General features: G+C 43.9%; 1 protein-coding gene across 1 annotated transcript in view; it reads right to left on the bottom strand.

The window, feature by feature from the left end:
• CELSR1 (cadherin EGF LAG seven-pass G-type receptor 1) overlaps nt 1-24,361 on the bottom strand; it is a 180,388-nt gene that overhangs the window by 98,370 nt on the left and 57,657 nt on the right. Inside the window, 1 exon segment of the mRNA XM_083182922.1 lies at nt 6,988-7,626. Coding sequence (XP_083039048.1) covers nt 6,988-7,626 — 639 coding nt within the window.

Here is a 24,361-nt window from a genome sequence, read left to right as displayed (position 1 = left end):
TAGGCCCACATTAAGGACAGGTGTCATTCCAACTTACTACAAAACTATGGTGGCTCTGAATTATTATTATTATAATTTTAGTTATAGGGCGCCACAAGTGTTTTGTAGCATTACATAGAATAACAAAAATAAAGTACAGGTAAAAAGTGCCACAGTTCAATACACATTACAGCTTAAATATAAGTAGTGAGGACTCGATCAACATACTACTAGAGGCTTGTGGCCAATGATGGATACATCAATGATGTATCTGTAATGGGTGCAGGGTGGAACCCCTGGGTCCTGGGGGACCCTCACCACATATCCTGTGCACCCATTTCTTCTATACATTACCTTTCCTGCGTTGGCAGCCATTTCACCGGAGGCCTGTTCCTGTTCAGTGCCACAGTCTACTAGTGCTCAGTGCAGCACTTATGGCTAGAGATGGGGGACCCGACAGACTGCACATAGGCCTTTTGCTCAGAATGTATGAAATTCACTTTTCTTAGGTAAAAAGTGCAAAGCAAATCTACCAGCGCTAGCCCTAGTGATGGATAGGTGATAGTGATGTTGATGGTGAGCTAAACACAGAAGAGGAGGGAGTGTAATAGTCATCTGAAAGAGGAGACTCTTGGTTTTCAGAGTAGACTGACTACTAGTTTATGTGACATCAGGAAGGGGGCAAGCAACCATATGTAGGGTCCCTCCAATTGTCCGCCTAGCTTGCAGGAGTTTCTGGCTTCCTCTGCAGCAAAGGAGCCATTGCTGGAATGCGGGGAGGTGACAGTGAGGAATCCTGCTCTCTAGTGGGTCAGCTCCTGCCAGGTGCTCAGCTCCCTGTTTCACAGCAGGTGGGCCTAAACCTGGACAGCGGTACGGGTAGGGGACTGGAGCTGCAGATTGATCATTGCAGCATTTGTCAGCAGCCCCTGTGTGTTTAAATAGCGTAATGAGACGCACCTTCAGCATTCCCCTTAGACATGTAAAACCTATGCTGTTGCTCGCTCCACAGATGTAGGATTCCACAAAGCCCTGGTTCACGCTCGGCAGCCATGTTGTTATCCCGCTGGTGCTTGAGTTTGGCCTGCTCATACTATAGATCATTCATACTGTAGCGTAATTCTGTGTTTAATTAGTGTAGCGTAATGAGGTACGGCCAGCAGGGCCCTTACACACGTGTTACCTATGCCATCAATAGCTCCATAGTTGTGGGCTCCCATGAAGCCCTGTCTGACACCCGGTAGCCATTTATTAACCCCCTCGGTACTTGAGTCTGGCCTGCTTGCACTGTATGAGTCATACAGTATTACATTCCTACTGTAGCATATATCTGTGTTTAACCAGTGTAGCTAAATAAGATGCACAGACAGCAGTGCACTTACACAAGTGGAACCTACAGTATGGATCTGCGGTTGTCTTTGCTGCTTTCCCACCGCAGTGACCCATCTTGGCACGCTGATTGCCGAGAATGGGACACACGACAACATGCATGCTTGCCCCATTCTTGGCGAAAGTACTGTATACTCGGCTCCCTTATCCCCATAGCCAACTATAATTAGCAATGAGATGGTTGTCTATGCAATAGTATTTTCATAAAAAAGATTATCTTTACTTTTACAGTGCAGTAATGTACAGTAAAGTAGTTCTTGCGATATAGTGCACTTCAATGGACACTTCGTGCACACGCAATCCGGATCCTTTTGCTATAGCTTTGCATTAGACATCTGACGCCAGCGCAGTGGTGATTAAAGTTGACATGTGACACGGCCAAACAGCAGTACAGCTGACTTACTACAGAGTTGAAAATAGTAAATACACTCATAACATGTGCATACCCTCCAACTGTACAGATTTAGCCGGTACAGTACCGTTTTTTTCAAGGTCTGTACCGGCTAAATAAATGTGTACCGAATGTACCGTTTTTTTGCGAACAGGAACTTTATCAGGAATCAAAGCGCAGCCGGCCGGTGCAGGGAACCATGCAGGAGAAGACACTGCAGCTACTGAAACAACTAGCGGTAGCTGGCAGGCATGATAGATGCTGGCACAGCCAGAGACGCCGAATGCGGCTAGCGGAAACTACATATCCCATAACGCCCGCCACTTCCGGCACACTACTGCAGGGTGGGCATTAGCGCTGAAGACTACATATCCCACAAGGCCAGAGGCCAGCTTCCGGGGATGTCATCACGGCTGAGCGCGCAGGTTGTTCTGTCTTCAACAGTTCTTCTGCCTGTTAGTAAGTTTTTGGGGCAGAGTCAGTCAGACCGCTGGGAGCTGATAGGTGAGAGCTGTGCTCACACTTACAGTGGTTATATTGCAACTGCTAGTATTCCTACTGTCCTCTTATTTATTGCACTTGTTCCATGGGGCAGGGATAATAACCCTATGTTTACAGGTAATTTGTGTGAAGCAGCAGACAGAGGAAACATTGAGCTTGTCTGCTGCACCTTTGGTAACTGTCATTAATACAGCCATAGCCTGATGTGCACTGAGGGAAGGAAAGCTGATTCTGGGTCTGCAAATGTCGATTCAAAGTATAGGAAAGGGGGTGTCCTTTACCAGTAGCCACGCCCCCTTTCTGAATATGTACCGATTTCTACCCTTCATATGTTGGAGGGTATATGCATGTGTCTCTGCAAATTTCATTCTATAGAGCCTCTTGTAAACCATTATGCAATTTGCACTACAAATCTCAATCGTAAAAAAAAAAAAAAATACAAACACTGAAAGTCATTATCAAATGATGTGGTACTAAAGAGTAAAAAAAAGGACAAAAAATGAAAAAGAATCTAAGTAATTATAACATTTTCCAGGTCTTTTATTACAATATTAACTTTTGACTGTTCGTACAAAATAGAACAGAGGGCTTAATTACGGAGTAGTCTCATTACAGAAAAATGCACCCGGAGGTTCAATTTACCTTTGTGTCAGTAATACAACACTATCAAGATAGGGTAACTTTCATCGTGTATAAATTACTAATAATTGCTCTAGGCCAAGTAAGGACCTTCAAAGTATTATCAGGAATAACAGTGACATTAGGCCATGATTATCCTCTGCAGGAAATGTATGAGATATTTTCAGTGTTTGGCTACTAACTGAGATTTGGTAGCAGTACTTCATCTCTCTTGCCCCCTCCATCATCAGTCCTTAGTGAGTCTTATCATAAGGATGACAGATTATAACATTTTGCAGTAACATATTTCCGAAATGCTGCCTGATGAAAAGGTAAGTGAAATGGAGGGAGTCTCTGACTGACTCGGAATTCCACTCAGCATTACCACACCAACAGGATTATTCACTCCAAGTTCATTCACGGGCCTGACAATAGCACACATTAACATGCAGCAAACGGCTTCGGCTCACAGTTACACAGATAACACAACTGTTTAGAGCCTCAGTTTCTGGGGCCTCAAATCCACCGTGAATTATTTTCAACAAAGGGAGAGATGGTCACAGTGTAGGGCTTTTTCCCCAGTAAGGAGATTTCAAATCGTCTGAAAGAGACCTAAAGACTGCAAAATGTACATGCAAGGAGAGGACCCTTATTAGGCATACTGATGTGTCCCCATACACCTAGCATCTATACACCACATGGCACCGAGACACAACTATGTTTAAATTTAGCATCTTATTTGCGATGTTGATGCAGCGATATACCACTCAGGGGAAATACTTTGGTGGTGGGTAAATTCTCTATAGATAATAATTTCTATCATTGCGTCTTTTATAACGCACCTCACATCAAGTCTGAGTTTTCCCAAATTAAATATTTTTAGGAAAAAATCACCAAGACTTGCACTGGTACCTGGCGGCAAAGGACTAATTAAGAATTTGGATGCTTCCAATTAGCTTAGTCAGCAATTACTCCCCTTCAATATGGTGTCTTTAACATCAAGCATTGGGACACCTGCAGCATCAGCGAGTACTGTATGTGAGTGAATACTAAGGGGGATATTCAATCGCCGTCGAGCATCTCCCGTGGGGGAGATGCTCGACGGGCCCTATTCAATGCTGTCTTCCCCGACAGCATTGAACAGGGTTTCCTGGCAGAACGAGCCCGACATCTCTAGCTGTCGGGCTCGTTCTGCCGAGGACAGCCGGGAAGTGACGAGCTGCCGGCTGCATCTCGTCACTTCCCGGCCGCAACTCGTGGCCACGCCCCCTTCTCGTCCCGCTGCAGGCTGGACATTGAATCCCGCCTGCATGTTCTCGGTCGAGCTGACCGAGAACGGGACTGGGTCACGGCAGGCGAGCAAGCTCGTCTGCCGTGACCCGAAGATTGAATACCCCCCTAAGTGTGTGTCTGTGTCTGTGTGTCTGCATGTGTGTGGACACACAGTGTGTATGTTTTCCCCCTCCCGGAGGATGCGGCTGGGAGAACTATCTCCCAGCAGCTTCCTTCTCCAGTGTAAAGAGACCACTGGGAGCCATGGAGACAACCAGACAGGAGAGCATCATCATGGGTTTTCAACTCTAGGAAAAATAAAACGCACCCATTTTTATTAGATACCATGGGTATCAGGAGCTCGTACGCAAGGTATAAAGATTTTTTACCTCGATAAACCTTCTGCCTAATTCTATTTTCTCCAAAGAGTATTAGAAACACTTTTCTGCAACTAGAACCACCCAACAATTAGTTGTTCACATGTACAAAGTCACAGATTAGCACAACAGAAATTGCATCTTAACAGTTCTTACACAGATTCAGACTCAGAGACTGATATACAAATGCAGCAATTGAAACTGATCAATAATCTAGAAATGTGTTTCTGTCTCTTTCAGCTGTTTCATAGGACCTGGTGCCAAGGGGGCTGTTTGGATAGACTGAAGGCACAGTGTATGAGGACACATCTGTAAGCTGGTCCTATATATATATATTTTATTGTCAAAGGTGTAGATATATAATTTAGGAAATATTGTCACTGTGTTTCACTAATGTTATGAAGACCACAGGGATTGCCTTCCAAGTGCAGTATTTTGTGGACGAAAACAGTCATTCTAAAAATGCAGCCTATAACATCAATATGAACTAATAGCGTCAGAGAAACTAAAGGACTACCTGTTATTTTATAGCACAGGTCGGGTCTCCCTTATCCGTGTATACCAAAATATTCAGAAAACCGTGGTTTTTCAGAATATTTCCCCCCCCCCCCCTTTTTTTCATAATTACCTCGTTGTCACCTAATGTCCACGGCGGCCTCCAGGATCAGCGGCACTCGTGCAATGCACCCCTGGGATCATAAATGCTGCTGAAGAGGATCCTGAAGGTCGCTGTGGACACTGGGGGACACCATGGATATCGAAGGACCATCGGGGCACCACCAGGGGACCATGAAAGTATGGGGAAAAAATATATATTCCAAAATCCCCAAAAAATCCCTTATTCAAAATGCTCTGTATACTGTACTGTTTAGGGATACTCAACCTGTACTTGTATACTTAAACACGAGAGGCAATTCTTGATGGGTGCTGGATGTCTCTCCGACAGTCGGGATTCTGACGTTGGAATCCCGACTGCTCCCTCGTGGGGGTCCATGACCCCCATAGAGGGAAAATAAAATAGGTGGCGAGCGCAGCGAGACCGCAAGGGGCTTCATTGCGCTCCCCCCCCCCCCCGTGCAGTCAGGATTCAGACGTCGGGCTAATGACTTTCGGAATCCCGACTGTCGGTGTGTTACACCACACCCTTCTTGATAAAGAGTTATAGGGTTATGCTGTGTTATATGCAACATGACATAAATATTGGGAGCTTGTAAATTATACTAGTACCAATATTCAAGGAGCGAGCCTGGTTTTGGTGACCTTTGATCTCCCCATCAAGAAGTTTATCTGGTGTTTAAGTCGAATTATTGCCCATATATTTCATAACTGCTAAAAATACTCCCACACACATTATTTAAAACAATCTTCTTGTAACTATTTGTAAAAAGGGCCATATATCACTACACTCTCTTGGTATAGGGGGTTTCCTGCATTATGACATGCATTCCTATTCTTACTTATAAGGCATTCTTCAATGCACAGTAAAAAGCCCTATTTGCGCTCTCAAAGAGGTGACTTTTTGTGGATATCAACTAACCACCCCCAGGGGGTGCGAGCGGAAATGCCGGTGCCAGTAGCCCCCAAATGGAGTTCCATTGGAAGCCCTCTAGTGGCTACCAGTGCAACATCATTTGAATATGGCCCATACAGTCACAATGAATACAGACTCCAACAAGTTCTGTATAATTTTCTATGTTCTGCCCTTAACAAACAGATGGATCACTCTTTAAAAAAAGAGACATATGTATGTGCAGGTTATGGTGCCCTAACCATATTGAAATGCATTAACATGCCAAAAATATAAAATATACATATAGAATATTATAGTCTTGTCCCAATTACAGTTTATACTTGTGCCACATTCCTTAGATCCATCAATGTATTCTTCCTAAATTAAGGCTGTAACATTCTTCATCTAATGTTCATTTTATAAACCGTATTTCATTCAGTTAATGATAGTAGGGACTAAATGCTAATCCTCAGGCTTCCTAATAGCCACTTATAAGTACTGTGAATTAATAGCAAGATAGATGTGTGAAATAAGATTATTATACTATAGTATTTCTTTGTTAGTGTAACTGGTGCACTATATATCGCTATTCCTAATTCTGTGCTTTCTTGGGCACCTCTATTTCCCTCCTCACATCATTCCACTGCCCCCTTCTTACAGTATGCAGCCCTGTCCTTAGTAACACAGGTGGAAGTACTCCTGCCCATGAGATCAGCTCGCTCACGTTCTGCTGCGACCATTCTGATGCTCCGATAGCAACTACAGTTACTGTGGAACTACACTTTCCTGCATCCCTGACAATGTTTCTGTGTGAGCATGCGGAAACTGTGCCGGCCATGTGGAGACATGTAGTTCGACAGGAGCTGTATTACCGCAGGTGGTCTACCTGTAACAGAATATGGTTGTCAGACCTAAAACAAACACCTTAATAAAATATGTATGTCTCATACCTGTATATTCTTCATAGCACTCACAAGAGTAGCCACCTTCTCTGCTTCGGCATTGTCCATTCTTGCCACAAGGATTAGAGTAACAGAGATCAATCTCTGTTTCACAGTAGTCTCCAGTAAATCCAGGGGGGCAGCGGCACCGTAATCCATTGATTGGGTGAATAGGACGAAAAAGTACAGTATTGGAGCTTATGAAAGGAGCGGAGCTGTCAAACTTTAACACAGACACACACTTCATGTAATTCTCACATGGTTCCCTCAAACAAATGTTATCATCAAATGGCAGAACACGCTGGGTGGAAATCATTGTGAGAAGTGTTCTGTTCAGGTAGATTTGTTCCTGGAGATCCTCCGAAAGAAAGAACTTGTTGCGGACTCCTCCAGGTAGTAAGGCCGAAAAGGTTACATTGAGAATGTTGGAGCTAACGTCAGTATCATTTTGAATATTGAAGACAAAGATGCCCTCTTTGGTGGTAGATAGCACTGTTGCCACACCTTCCACAAACAGAGAAAGCAGCGGGGATAGAAACTTCTCCTGGGACATGTTTTCTAGCCGGACTGTGATACTGTTGGTTAACATGTCGTCTGTGATGATGGTGATACGCAAGGTACAGTGCGCAGTAACGCTATGTACACCATCTACAGGATGGAGAGAAGAACACATCAATTAATCAAATTGCTTTTATGCATTAGTGTACATAAAAGATGAATCTGTACTAATATCACAAGAAAGCTATTGACCAATTAAAACAATGAGCTTTTGATGACCATACGCATTTTTTTTTTTAAATCAACAATAATGCTGTGTACACACAGGGGCGATAGGGGCTGAAATCGCTGGGAATATGGTCGCTGGCGACCATATTGCCAGTGATGGGAGTGTGCCCCGGTAATAAATCGCCGGGTTCCCGCTCCCGTTTTCAGCCCCATTCTAAAATCGCTGGTGATTACCTCTGCGGCACCGCCGGCTGAGGTTCCTTTTCATCAGCGACCATCTCTGGTCGCTGATGAAAAGGGGACACTGAGCAATATATCTCCCCCGTGTGTACGGGGCTTAAAAATGTATATTCATTTCTAGCCGCTAAATACACGGCATGAAGAACATCAAAATCAAACTCTCCTATCCAAATAACAATATTTAGCTGAAATAAAGTATTATTAGAATTGGTAAGCATGGACAGAGTAAATTAATATTGGGGCTTTTCGGGTACCCCGTCAACTTTTTTTTTTTTAAATACTTTCAAGTGTATTTATTTTACGGCAATTTCCAACTACAAATGCTAAAATGGGCTCCCGGTCAGCCTACTGGAGTATATTTACCCCTTAGATTGTCATATAGGGAAGATGGACAGAGCTTGTGTTTCAAGAAATGATAAAGAACAGTACAGGGAAGTTTAAATGTTCACATGCACAGTACTTACAGGACATTCTGTGATACCTTTGTTACGCAATGAGCCACCTAACCTTCCTTATTTATGTAAGTGGATCATACAATTTACATACTAAGAAGGGTATTCAATTCAGGATTCCAACTGTCGGAACGTCACGACAGTTAGAATCATGGGCCGTTTTTCCGCCAGCTCGCCTGCAGCTCCACAGGTGGAATTCAATTTTTCCCCTGTCGAGTGTCGAAAAGTGGGCATGCCGGCAAAAACAGCAGTGGATTGTCGAGAAACGGAAGTAAATCAACAATCCCCAGCCGTTTCTGACTAATATGTTTTGTCAAAATCCACCTTCAATATTGTCTGAAACGGCAGCATTAAATAGATGGCGGTTGCTATTTCCCCTGTCGAAAATAGTGCCAAACATTGAATACCGCCCTATGTTGTCTAGTGTTCATTCTAGCACCTCTATTTTTGAAAATCCATGTAGTTCCTCTTCCCTGCCTGGGGTGTCGCTGTCTGCTGTGGTGTTTCTAGCACAGGTCTGGTTTGCATATCAGGGCTGATATACAGACCACACTGTGCTAGAAGCACTACAGCAGACAGCGACACCCTAGGCAGGGAAGAGGAACTGCATGGGTTTTCAAAGATAGCGGGTGCTAGAATGAACACTATTGTCCTTAGAAATAATATATAGAACCCCCATGATAAACCACATAAAAAGGAGTACACACATACATATCAAAATGGCAACAAATAATGAAAGTGTTTACTATATACAATACACTAATAAAATAAATAAGCATTCTTTATCACCTTGTTAAACCAGCCGGGAGATGCACATTTAAATCCCCCAAAAAGGAACATAAGTGATACTATATTACACCGGATCAATGTACAATAGCCTACCTATGGCTACAAAGCAATAACATACACTATGGCCCAGGTGTACTAAGATGGAAAAGTGATAAAACTGAGAGTGATAAAGTTGCAGCCAATCTAGCTGCAATGTTGCAGGCTGTGTTTGAAAAAAATGACAGTTAGGAGCTGATGGCTAGTGGTTTACCACTCTCCATTTTATCACTTTTCAAGGCTGAACACATCTCGCCCATAATATTTAAATGCAAGTTTACCAGATGTACCATGTTCTTAAAAAAGAAAGAAAAAAGGAAGACATTTGATTGTAAGTTACTTTGCTAGAACACCTTTTTTATCGCAAGCTCAACTCCTATACATCACTGTGGCTACTCGGCACGTAAAACCAACTTACAGTGCCTAGATTCACTCGGACATCCCACATATGCTGGCTCCACATTAAATCATACACTATCTCCAGTACTCAACATCGCTTCCATTAGCGCATCATACTCATATATTATTCTTTATTCCTTATCTCCCTTAGGTCCAGGGCTAGCATAAATATGACTCGTCAGTCTATGTCTATTGATGCTTTCAGCAGGAGTACTCCAGAACACACACATTATATGGATTTGCAGAATTCCCCCCTGCTCATCGCTACCTCTAGACAATAACCAGTCCAAGTATAACAGTTCTACTCATAATAAATTAACAGCCACCTACCCCTAAAGCTATCATTATGGCAATGTCGAGAAGCCGTTTCTAGGCTCCAACAAAACAACGAGACACAAAAATGTATTCAATTGAATATTGAGTCAATATTCCATTCTAAACATAATAGGATAAGATTATAGGAGGAAATTCAAAGGGGAATACACCAGCAAGTTGCAGAATCATGTAGGTGAGGCACATGCGGAGGGGAAACTGCTTATTTTGTTGAGCTAAGTTGAATACAGTTGCAGGGGTTGTAACTGCACCCAGCTTCACCCCCTTATCCTCCAAAAAAAACAACAACAGGAAATCTAGGATACGACCAGGCTCCTTGTAAAAGGTGATAGTCACTTTTGCCAGAGCCAGTTATGGAAAACAATGTTTTTGTTTGGGAAAAAATGTTTGTTGAACTAATGCATAGCAAGGTGGTACAAAAAATTAAAAGGATACAAAATTGGGGGTGGATTATAAAATGTCATTTGTACTTCAGTTAATGAGGGGTAATCATTGCTGTCGGTGAGGGGGTTTGTACGGCATGAAAAAACGAGTGTGAGTCATTGGACCAAGCCACGTGTTGTCAGACCTCTAAACTCCAAGTAGGGACATCACAAGCCCAGGCAACGGATGGTGTCCCATGGGACATCGTAGTGTTAACAGGAGCATTCTGATCTGGATGCCATGGGTGCGAAGGAATGCTGCCCTGACCTGGTAGATATGCATATGGTACATCCTGTATTGATTGTGGAAGCGATTTGAGACTGTGTCACTTGTGTGTCAGCAGGGACAATTCTGGCCAGACACCACTGGTCACAATCATTGAAACACCCATAGTTGCATACTGTGCTGTACATGGGGTGCAGTTGTGCCTTTCGATAGGTATTCCCAGTACACGTGATAAGAGATTGAGGTATGTGTACATACAACTTGGAAATGGAATGTTCAATCTTTAAAGGAACCTACCTACTGTCATGCCCCGTTCCAACTACAATATTTCACAATGCTTTGCCATGAGCAGTCTAGTGGGTATTTAAACTGACTCGCGAGATGTCAGATTACAACTGATGCAAGTCTGGATATTTCCAAGACATCACAGTACAATGGCACCACACCAGGGGCATAACCAAAACCTTGTGGTTTTGTAGCATTTATTAATGTTATGCCCCATAATAACTCCTTAGTTCATTTTCTAAACCATAATAGTGCCTTAGTTTATACTATGCCCAATAGTCATGCTCAAATGTATTTTATAAACCATCCTTGTTTTCTAGTTTACATGTCATCACATAGTAGGGCTGCCAGTACACATTATGAAACACGTTATCTCCAATTCACATTATGACATAGTGTCACCAATTCATATTAAGGGCCAGATGTATCAAGCTTTAAAAAATGATAAAGTGGAGAGTGACAAACAGCCAGCCAATCAGCTCCTACCTGCCATGTAACAGACTGTGTTTCAAAAATGGCAGGTAGGAGCTGATGGGCTGGCTGTTTATCACTCTCCACTTTATTACTTTTTGAAGCTTGATACATCTGGCCCTAAGCCACTTTACGGTGACCCTATTCATACAGAGAAACACTAGTATCTCAATTTTACATTTCAGTAGTCTCCACTCAACAATTATGCTCCCCCCCCCTACCTTTAGAACATCCACAACTTACCCCTCTCACTAAAAATATGTCATGCATCACAGTTCAGGCTTTATTGCTTAGATTACATATCTAGTAAATTAGTATGACACCTGGGTGTAGGCCTTTCTAACCCATAGCAATTGCACCCCTTACACCCACTATAGTTAGGCCATTTAATGTACATACTACTACCCCATAACTTTTGACACTTCAGTTATGTCTCAAATTATGTGCATCTGGCACTTGATTTGGTACTTGTTTCCTAGCACGGCCACAATCTTCTTGGTCGTGTGCCTTAACTTTAAGGCACACGATGCCCCCGATGGACCCGATTTTCTTTAAAATCAGGTCCATTTTACCGTCAAATGGAAAATCGGGTCCATCGCGTCGGTCGTGTGCCTTTAATAAGGCACACGACGCGTCCGACGCGATGGACCCGATTCTCCATAGGCTTCAATGTTAAAAATATTTTAACATTGAAGCCTATGGAGAAATCGCGTACATCGGGTCCATCGCGTCGGTCGCGTCGTGTGCCTTAACATGGCACACGACGCGACCGACGCGATGGACCCGATTTCTCCATAGGGTTCAATGTTAAAATATTTTTAACATTGAAATCGCGTCGGTCGTGTCGGTCTTGTGCCATTATAATGGCACAAGATAAGATGGACTTCATTAAGTCCATCTTAACATAGTAATCAATGGGAAATGGGCCAATATGGGCCATTTCTCATTGTATATGGCCCCGTCATGCCCCCCCATTGTAAACGCCACCCCACTATCGACGCCAACCCGAAGCGTGGCGAGCGCAGCGAGCCCGCGAGGGGCGGCGGTGCACGTCCTCCGACCTTTTCATTCCCCTACTATCCACGTTGGCGTGGAGGTGAGAATAGAATAGTGTGGCGAGCGCAGCGAGCCACCGAGCCCGAAGCGTGGCGAGCGCAGCGAGCCCCGCGAGGGGACGCGTATAACTTCACAGGTATACGCTGCGCTCGCCACGCTTCGGGCTCGGTGGCTCGCTGCGCTCGCCACACTATTCTATTCTCAACTCCACGCCGACGTGGATAGTAGGGGAATGAAAAGGTCGGAGGACGCGCACCGCCGCCCCTCGCGGGCTCGCTGCGCTCGCCACGCTTCGGGTTGGCGTCTATCGTGGGGTGCGGTGTACGCCGTTAAATTTGGGGGGGTTGGGAATATTTTACATTGAATGCAATGTAAAATCGGGTCCCAGGGACCCGATTTACATTAAAAAAAAAAAAAAAAAAAAATCGGGTCCAAAATCGGTCGGTCGCATCGCATGCGACCAAATCGCATGCGATGCGATCGACCCGATTTTTCCGACACGACCACCCCGATGTAAATCGGTGTGGCCGTGCTAGGAAACAAGTACCCTTGATTTATTGAAACCTAAAGAAATTGCAGGGGCCAGGTCTGGACTGCATGGTGGATGACCAAGTTCCTGGAAAAGTTAAATGTGACAGAAAATCCACCACTTTCCTGGACTTATATATTGTCTTGATGGAGAATGGCACTATCACTGAGTTTTAGTTTGGTTCCTGCAACTGGCTTCCAGCACTTGTGAAATTGTGACTGTGTACTGTGGCACGGTAACTACAGCCACCATCTTGCTTGGCCAACTGCACTAAAGTTGGAACTTCTGTGGTTGTGCGTCTCCAACTGGGGTCCACCTGTTGCCTGGTATCTGTGTCAAAACTTTATATCCATGGTTCATCGCCACGGATGGCTCTCCCATCACCTATACCAACTCTTGGTATAGGTGATTTAAACAGATAAAAAGCACATCCAATATAATGTGATAAGCAAATGACTTTTACAGCTATAGGCTATTTTCTCATTGGAGAAAAAGAATTGGCTCTGTTCATGCAGCTTAACTAAAGGCCCCCATACACTATGCGATTTTGGGACGATTTCATCCGATTTCGGCACTTTGGGCCGATAACCTGGTGAAATCGGCCCAAAATCGCAGGAGTGTGACATCTGAACCGATCCGATGCGCGGTCCCGTGCGCATCGGATCGGATCAGGGAGGTCGGACGGTTAGCACATAAGATCACGTCCGACCTCCCTGTTAGCTGGCGGCGCCGGTGAGTGCTGACCTGGGCGGGCGGTGTGGTCAGCAGCAGCGCTCATCAGGGCGACGCCCGAGCGGGCAGCGGGTCCTGACGGTTTAACTAGCTGGCGGCTCCGGTGTGTGATGACCTGGCCGGGCACTGTGATCATTCACAGATATCATTCAGCAGCGCTGCGGGATGGACGGGGCCGGGCAGTACAGTGGCGGGTATTAGATTTTTAAAACACCTGTCAAATGACTAGCCATTCCCTGATTGGCTGAGAGCTCTCAGCCAATCAGAGAACGGCTAGTCATTTGACAGGTGTTTTAAAAATCTAATACCCGCCACTGTACTGCCCGGCCCCGTCCATCCCGCAGCGCTGCTGAATGATATCTGTGAATGATCACAGTGCCCGGCCAGGTCATCACACACCGGAGCCGCCAGCTAGTTAAACCGTCAGGACCCGCTGCCCGCTCCGGCGTCGCCCTGATGAGCGCTGCTGCTGACCACACCGCCCGCGTCAGCGCTCAGTACCCCCGCTGCCCGCCCCACTGCTCCCCATGAAGAGGATCACCGCTGGCCCCATGCCCCTCACCGCCCGCCCCCTGCTCCTCGCTACATGTGATAAATCGCAAGCGATTTATCACATGTAAAATTTGGCTCATCAAGTGCCAAATTGTAGGTGAGCCTCCCGGGGAGCTGCCGGGAGGCTCACAGGAGAATTGGGTCCGACTTGTTCTAAGGACAAGTCGGCCTAATGTATGGGGCCTTAAGACAGTAAGCATGAGCCTACAATGGAAGTACATTTATTAATATGTAAAATACAAATATGGTCCTTTACTGATTATATACAAAAGCATTGATACAACTCTGTAATAAATATGGTCCATTACAGTATATGCAAACAATGGCGTGTCAAGTGCACGCTCCTTTCTAGGTGGATTGTAGAGTTTCTGCAATCCACAATGCCTTCATTCCAATGACTCGTGCAGCTGCTTCCCAATACCAAACTGGTTACCCCTTGAGCAGCTGTCACTCCAGATTTACTGTTTTACCTCCTGTTGACCTCTTGCAAATCAGCCACTTGTTACTGATGGAATTTCTGGTATAACAGTCACAAAAACTGTGGGCGGAGCAATAAGCTTCCTCTGAGCAGTCATTGGCAGCTTCCTATTACACACTGTAGGTCAGAGCGTTATGCCATGTGGAGACTGGCAGGTGTCTTGGGAGCAAGAGTTCTGTGCCTCACTGTGACGTGTTTAGGACTATGAAACAAATCTATATAGCACCGGATTATTCACATTTTGTAAAAATAATCATTTTCCTAAACTTCAGACAACGACTAGATTAATCGTGCATACACACAGTGCGATTCTCAGATGTGTTTTGAACTCCTGAGTTTAAAACGCATCATGTGTAGTTCATAGTACGTGTTGCTTGTGATGTGTGCCCCAGTGTAGTTCATATGGCAAGCCAAGAAAGTATGTGCAGGCAGTATCGTATGCGATATGAACTAGATGTGATGATGCAATTTGGTACAAAACACACCTAGCACTATACTGTAACCCAGGTTGAATTGCCTGGTTGGTCATCCCGGGTTATAAGCTTTGGTGCCTTCACACCGCACCTCGACCCAGGTTGACACGTCAGCAACCCAGCAATAACCCAGCTCCGAGATGCGGTGTTAAAGGAGTAAGAGACAGTGAAAAAGCAATAAAATAAATAATCACAATGAAACCATCGGCATGGCTTGGAACCATATTCAATTCATCTTCATATACAACTAGGTTTTAAAACAAGTGGAAGAAAATTTACCAGTTGTTCTTAAAACAGATAAAAATTGACATTACCACTTTACTGCAACCAAAATAAGATAAATGTTAGTTGAACATAAATGGGAAATCAAAGTACATTTTCAAAGAAGCATTTCTTACACTAATAGCGTAGTGCTTATAAGATGACTTGTAGTGAGGTATGTAGGGAGGAGATCAAAGCGCTGAACATAAAAGTCAGCACACTCGCAGTCATCAGCATTGGTATGTGGACATGAAAACAATGGCCAACATCTCATTTTCATGGTTTGTGGATGTCAAGCTCCATAGGCTGCAACTTCCACACTCTATTCACATGGAAATGATGGGGTGGGCTCACTACAGTGTTTCCTTGCACCCCACAGTCTGCATGCTGTGCCATGGGAACAGCTCCTATTCCAGGATAGAAAGGGTGTAATTTGCTGTAGTTGAAAGTCCAGTTGTGACTAGCATGCTTCACTGCTCTGGAGCAGCCTAATTGTTATTTAACAAGTTATCTATATACATCTTGTCTGCTGGTATTCTAGTGCCTGCAGCCAGTGTGCAGTCAGATGCAGATACAGTGTGTTGGGTGTAGTCATGTATTTTGTGTAATTGCTTAGATAGGAGATAGCGTGGCAGTATGGCAGCCTGAGAAACTAATCACCAAGAACAATCCGATCAGTACTACTCCATTACTAAATGTATGTCCGGACATTATTTCTATGTCCGGACTAGATTTCGGTACTTATGTATTATCTGGGCTCCCATGTTAAATGCACCCCATTTTTTCATACCCCTACTATCCAACTACGCATGGAGTTGATATTATATAGTGTGGCGAGCGCAGCGAGCCACCGTGCCCGAAGCGTGGCGAGCGCAGCGTGCCCCGCGAGGGGACACGGTCTCATAAGAAAAACGGGAGCCCAGATATTACATAAGTACCCTATATTTCTGTAGTTTAAATAGGGAGCTCTGGATCAATGTTACCACAAGAAAATCCTGTATAATAATAGGCTTGCATGCTCCTCATGTCTATGGAGGAGAATTCATGTGGGTTGCACGCCAGTGGCTACTAGATGGTGCCCGACAGAGCAATTCAAGTGTTGTACCGTCTGGGCACACACACATCTGCACTTACATTATAGACATACACAAGAGGCTTTCCAGTTGCCTAGAAAACCCCCCCCCCCTCCTTTTTGCAAGTGGCTTGAATTATGACAGCAATGATATGATATATGATACAATTACTGGAGAAGCTGCCACATCATGCAGTGTAAGGAACAGAGCAGAGCAGTTGCACACTCAGTGGTAGCAGCTTCTTCTACCAAGATTGTTGTGTGTACGGATCAGGGTCCTCCATCAGTGCACTGGACCAGAGAGTAGCTACTAGGAAGAAGAGGCAGGGGTAGCTAAAAATAAAACTTGGTGCCCTGCGCCCTAAAAAACTGCAGCACAGAATCAACACAGGGATTCCAGTCCCTATATACTCCACGCCCTACAAATAGTGTAATACAAAAGACAGCGCCTTTTGGATCACACTATTTGTAGAGCTAAGAGGCAGGGGACCTTCCCAAGTGGCAGGATCACCTTCAGTCCTTCTGCAGGTGACATATTACATGCAATCCCGCTCCATGCTGCCAGAAGGGGGGCCGAGATGGAGGTCGGACGTGCAGCAATTCCCTCCTCCAACTTCAATGTCCACATACATTGGATCGGATGTCAAACGCATACAATTCGGCCACTTTTCACCCAATCTCTCGGCCTTATCCATCGGAACCGGGTGAAAAGTGGTCAAGTCGAACTAGTGTATGGGGGCCTTTACCATGAGGTGTGAGAATGTGAGCATGGAGTGCTGTGCTGGTTATATTCGGTTAGTGCATTTATTTATTATAGTAAGTTTAACCTTTTCCCAACCACTTATTTACAATATTTAAATGTTTGATACAACCTATGCTATAGACCATCTATAGTGTTAAATATGAATACTGTACTCCATATAGTATTCAGTGTATAAAACAACAAATGGCTACATTAATGTTGATGGTTATTACTACCATTCGTCCAGACTCCCACACTTGCTACAATGTTCCGTATAGTGGGAGATTTTGCATTTGGAAACCCCCCTCTAGAAAACCTGTGTTTGACACTAGACATTACGGTTATGATGTTCAATCATTTTGATGGGATGGTAACTAGTGGCCAAGAAGTATGGCCCTTCAATACAGAATTCATGGGTTTAGCATGTTCCCTTAGATCTTGTACACTCTTTGCATTTGGAGGTCAGTCTGCAATGTGGTATTAGCTTTTATAGATTACGTTCCTTTTATTATTGGCTATAAATTGAGCATTCCCATAAAACATTTTAGAAAAAAACAGTTTAGCGACAAAGAAGCTTCTGTATAAGATGGAATGCATCAGATATGATGGGCTTCCTGAGAAAAGACTGGAAGGTGGCCAGCAATACCCAGAAAGTGGTCTGTTCAGTGGGAGTTCCAATGCAAGTGGTTGTACTCACACAGCCTCAGGCATAGGAGCCCGTGGGCTGACAGAAGAAGTGTACCTCCCATTGGGCTGATGCAAGTATTGATCGCGAGGGGATGCGGAAAACTAAGCAAATAGCTTAGTGGGCACCCAACTAACTTGTAAGTACTGTATGTATTGTTGGAGATGTATATCAACACACCAGTCATTAATAAAGCATGCATAGATGCTAGAAGTGAGCGTATCAGGTGCCGGACGGGTTCCCGACAGTCGGGATCCCGACAGTCGGTTACCCGACGTCGGGATCCCGACTGTCAAAACGCCAACAGCCGGGTGCCTGACGGCCACCCACTATTTTCCCTTGTGGGGGTCCACGACCCGCAAGGGGCTTTTTTGCGCTTGCCATGCTGTCGGACTCTGGGCAGTCGGGATCCCGACGTCGGGATAATGACTGTCGGGATCCCGACTGTCGGAGTCCCGTACCACACCCAGCGTATCATTCCTTGCACATTATCATTGCACGGATGTACATAAGGGAAGATCTTACTACCATTTGCATAAAGACTGCCAATAGATCTGCGTATGACTCAAACCTACAGTGTTTTCACAGTCTATTATAAAATTATTACTAATGCAGGGTATCCATAGGATGGTATATTCAGGCATAAATAGAATCTTCTGATGAGATGAGGCATTGTTACTTTCCCAAAGAGGAAAGAGGGGGAGGGTGGAAATTCACCATTCAAAACGCCAGTAATACTGCAGCAGAGGAAAAAGGTACCTCAGGCGTGAAGACAGACCATAACAAGTAACAATACAGAAAGGATTCTCTGAATGCTTTGTGATTTATTTTCCAAAAAGGAATTCAGACCCACCCTACCCTCTCTGCTAGTAACATTCATTTCTGTACACACCTTTACATAAAGTCCGTGATTCCAGGAAAGGACAGCCTGTACAAGAGCCACAAACACCTGTATTCCCGCGTTTACCACAGAGGTGCTGACTAGGTGTAGTGATGGCTAACCTTGACACTCCAGCTGTTGTTGAACTACACATCCCAGCAGGCCCTGCTACAGTTTTACTATTTGGCCATGCTAAAGCTGATGCAGGGCATGCTGGGATGTGTAAACAGCTGGAGTGTCAAGGTGAGCCATCACTGGCCTAGGGTGTGAATTATTAAATAGACAGAAATTAGGTCGGAAGTCATTAGGTCAACCACTAATGGATGACAGTAAGAAGGTCAACACAGGAAAAAGGTTGACATGCACTAGATTTGACATAAGAAAAAGGTCGACAGGGAAATGAACGACACATGAAAAGTGGACATGAGGGTTTTTTCTTTACAGGTTTTTGGACCCCTAATTAGTGTAACACGTAATCTTGCATGACTTGCTTCCCTCGCCATGCTTCGGACCTGGTACCTTGAACACATCACTCAGCACCCTTTACCGTACCCAGTTGTAGACCACGTGGAACGTAAAGTATGAACAAGTTATTAGAGTAGAAAAAAATAGTGAAAAACTCATGTCCACCATTGCCATGTTGACCTACTGCTTGCGTCAAACTTGTCATTGTTGACCTAGTGCATGTCGACTTTTTGACCACGCTGACCAATAGTGGTCAACATATTGTGCTGTTGGAGAAAGTGCGCCATATAAATAAAACTTACTGACTAAAAGTGTGTACACACGGCAGTTCCTGCCATGAGATGCGAGTCCGACTCGCATCTCACGGCATGCCAGAGGGGCACAATTTACACTATATAGTGCAGATCTGCACTATATAGTGTTGCCTGCCCTCTCTATCTGGCTGCCGATATGCGCTCACACAGGAGCGCGCATCGGGCTCACAAGCCCTAAAAAAGCATGCGATTTGGCTTCCGATGTTCCCTATATCGGGAACATCGGAAACCAAATCTTACCGTGTGTATACACCATAACACTCTACATCTCCATCTGTTAAATAGATGTGCATTGTACAATACGCCTGTGCATGTGACACGCAGGAGCTAGAGAACTTTTCATTATTAGATTCCTATTTGGAAAGTGGCTGTCGTACAGCTCACAGAATAGTCGTCAGCAGAAGATCAACATTGAAAAGCAAAAAGTCGACATATGAAAAGATGACATGAAGTTTTTCACTGTTTTTCATGTCAATTTCAACACCTGAGCATATGGACCCCGAATTAGTGTACAATGGCCCCTGCATGGCTCACTTCCTTTGCCATCTATCGTGCCAAGTGCCCACTTCGCTACATCTCTAATACCCCATTCACACCAACCCGGGTGTAGTGCTGGTGTGAATGAGTCTCAGGCCAAAATGCCGGGAGCCATGCCCTGGCATTTCAACCCTGGTAGCTACCGGGTGTGAACGCGTAACCCGGGTCCGTCCAATTCAAAGTATGTAGGAGGCAACCCTGTCAGCTTCAAGTGCTACCTCCTCTCCCACCCTCAATGATGTGCCATCGCTCCTCGCTGCCCCCATCGGCGTCAGAGCTTGCAGACTGCAAATGCTGGGTCGCTCATGGAATGGACCTGTGTCTGGGTGCAACCCCAGCATTTAAAGACTTGGTGTTAAATGGTGAAACACATACTGCCACAAGCAATAGCTTCAGTTTGAAGGAATCCTTAGGCGGTAAAATTGTGGACCGGAAAGTGGTACACAAATTACTAATGTTATTGTTTTAAAACTGAATATATTACTTTTCTGCAGGATGGAATACACAGAACATAAGCTACAACTTTTAGAGAGAGAGAGATCAGAAAGGGTTTCTCCTTATCATTACAACTGCAGGTAAACAAGTAAAGATCAGCTTGCAGGTGTTCAGGGACAATATGTTTGCCCTCAGTGTTTATACAACCAGGGCTCCACCAATCCAGGGTGCTGTACTTGTACAACCACTCTTTAAGGTCAGTTGTAGGTCTGCCACAGCAACAAATCACTGCTAAACCAATGTTTATGCAAGCAGTCATACAAACAGGAAGAGTGATATTCCACCATAATATAACAAAGACATAAAAGCATGTGCCAATATATGGCCAGGAAATATAGATGTTGAAGTTAAAGAAATGCATTTAGCAATGGCTACAGGAGTAATTAGCATCATTGTTGTATCCATAGCTTATTGATATTTTAATGTTTGATTTCTATATTTGACACATAAAAATAATAATGATGATTACCACGCCACCAATAGGAGTGATAGGGATAAGCAATGTAGTATTAGAAATATAAGTTTGTGTTATGGAGAATGTGTCCTTTGTCGCATGGAGAATAAGATGTGTGCTGTTGCAAGAGCAGGAGGGGGCATGGCCCAGACAGCACAGGGTTAAAAGAAAGTTACTGACAAGAGAAGGGAGTTCCAAAGAAGAGGAGATGTGGGAGGCGACAACTCAGGAAGAACAACAGACAAAGCACAGGAATGTACTTTCGGTGTATGACACCTGTGCCGTATGAGCAGCAGTGCTTCTAGTAGTGTCACTGACCCATTGTTAGGTGATGGATATAGATTATTAAGGCTCCTCCCAATCTGACCATTGTGTGGAATAGGTTCAAACTCGGACTGTCTCCCAACGAGGTAGGAGTGACTGGGATCGGACGTCACGCTCAGTATGATTGGGAACCCATTTGGTGGGCACCGAATGGTAAGGGGTGTGTAGGAATACCCACTACAGTTACAAAATGGAATAGTACAGATTTTTCCACACACATTATTGTTTCAGTCACACCAAACAGCCCCTCTTGGCACATCAGATTGCATTAGAATCCTCTTTTGTCTGGTGTTTATTTGCTTTTTTTTATTTTTATAATGCATCTCTGTCACAGCTTGATACGTCAGGAGACAATAATATATGATAAATGACACTTGTATACCGGTGTGTGAGAGTCTAAATCTGCTAGAATATAGCCTTTTCCAATAGAAGTTCTGTTCTGCTCCGTATGCAGACTGCCACACATAATATGAGTCTCATCAAAATTAGCAGCCTCCTCGTATGTCCTAGCCAAGACGCATTTCCTCTCTCTCAGCCAATCAGCAGCCAGCCTTTCTTTTGAATTTTCCAATTCTGCTGCCGCTGTCCGCAGTGTCCACTCACTCAGCGCTTCGTGGACACTGCAGACTGCCCGCTCCACGGCTGTAGCCACAGCCCCCAGGTGCTTCACGCAGCCCGAACCCCACACTGCTCAGGCTTTTTTTTCTCCTGACCCCGCAGCTCCCCGGGAATTTTACATGGGATAAAATTGGCAAATCGTAGTGAGCTCTCCCGGGCAGCTCCGGGGAAATTAGGTCTGACTAATGTATGGGGGCCTTAACAATACATGGTGCATTCAAGCTAGCAATCAAGTGAGAGACATGCCCAAAACAGGAATAAACATTTAACCATATGTATACACATTATATATACATGTTAGACTATACATTGTAGTACAAAATCTCCCTAGCAAATGAACCCTGGAATGAATGTGGTAAGGAATATAGACCGTAAGCTCCACTAAGGCAGGGACTGATGTGAATGTCAAATATCTAAAACCCTGAAGAATATGTGTACTCTATATAAATAACTAAAAAATAAATTGAAAAGCCACAATTTTGTACACATACCCCAAAGTATCCTCTCTTGTTCGCACTAAACATGAATTGCCCTAAATAAATCTTAAGATCCCCTTACATTAGGGCAATTGACATGCAATTTGGGCTTTTTTTCATGCAATTGCAGCGATCAATTGCATGAAAAGCATCCAATTGGATGTGATTGACAGCTGGACCGATTACAAACCTGCACCGGCTGCAGAAGCGATCTGTTGGATTGCTTCTGAGTCAGGCAGGCTTGGCTGGTATCACATGCAATATTGCATTCAAAAGGGCCACAAGCAATCCTTCCTGAGCGGCTCAATGGGGGGAGGGGAATCTTGTGACTTCTCCAAGGGGAACAGTCACTGTAGTGTATGCCCAGCTTTACTCTGTCTATCGCTTGTTATTACAGGGTAAATCTATAATAGGTTTTATGGACTACTTTCCTACTATTTAATTGAGAATAAATGTAACTATTTGTTTAGAGGGAAGGGTAGAAACACTGCATAACGCCCACATAAAGATCAAAGCCTCTGTTTCACATACAGTACGTGCAGGTAATTAAATGTCCAATTTAATATATATTTTATTCAGTCTACAATGACAAGAGATTTATATTTTTTTATGAAACTTGCTACTTTGTTAACTTGATGGGACTTTCAGATGTCCTGAGCCATTGTGGTAATTGAAGTGCCTGTTTATTTAAGATAACAAATTTACACCTAGGAAATAAATTGCCTTATTCTGACTGCAACAAAAGCTTTACCATAATATTCAATACAGGTTCACCACAAATTTTCAAGCACCTGATGGTCTGGCAGCGCAAAGGGGAATCCACTGATAATTTGGCAAAATGGATTATCCAACGCAGGTCTAGAATAAACTGTTCTGGATATCATGGTGTACTTGTACCATTTCTAAAACGAAACATACTTTACACTGAAAAATCTGTTGTTCTTTTTGTGCAACAGAATTATTTTGTTTAAGCTTTTCAGATTTTTAAATTGGTTCTTTGTTCACAGGGTAATATTCACTCAATAGGTAACACAACAATAGTCCTCTCACTTCTCCACCAGCTGTGAACAAAGAAGGAAGTTTTTTTCCTAAAATTTACCAGTACTGGGCCCTATCAATTTCTGATTGAAATTTATTCATAATTTTGATAATACGTCTTTCGTTTTTGGTTAAATAAGGAATCCGTTCCATAAGGTTAAATCCCTGACGGTTACAATAACCAATAATTGATTTGATTTTTTTTTACAGTATAAAGAATATTCTACGTTGTAGAAAAAGTCAATTTGCCATGCCCATGATGAATTTGTTCTGGCGAAACGCATTGGGTTGATTTTTAAATAGAGAGCTACTTCCTTGACTGAAGTCTACATTTCATTCTGGAAGTTAACAGAAGTCTGCTACATAAATTATAACAAGGCTTGTGTGAAATCTATGTCATCCCCAAAAATCATATGTATGGCCTATCCAAAAGTCTATGTGGTCATGCGTTCTCAAAACAAATTATTTACCAAGAACAATTTATCATCTAGCAATCTCACCCACAGCGCAACCATGGGTGGGTCAAGAAAGGCATTGACACTTGATTTCCCATCCAAGATCCAGAAAGATGCTTGTTCTTTACTCTTCCCATACTGCAATTACCAATACCTTGTGGATGCAGGTTGCTAATTTACAGATACACTGTGCTTTGTAGTTAATGACTAGGAAATAAACCCACAGCTATATGTAAACTCATTTCCTATTAAAATCTTACTGGCTAGTTTTGTAGAGGATTTCATACCCTAGTAAATTTAGCATTCTACTCTCTCAATTGACAAGCTCAGTGGAGAGTAATTTCCCCACCTCTGCTCGAACCACTATA

The sequence above is a fragment of the Crinia signifera genome, chromosome 4, assembly GCF_055691185.1.
Source record: "Crinia signifera chromosome 4, ASM5569118v1, whole genome shotgun sequence".
In the NCBI taxonomy this organism is placed as follows: domain Eukaryota; kingdom Metazoa; phylum Chordata; class Amphibia; order Anura; family Myobatrachidae; genus Crinia; species Crinia signifera.
The sequence above is the reverse complement of the archived record's forward strand: the minus strand, read 5'-3'. Positions and strand labels throughout refer to the sequence as shown.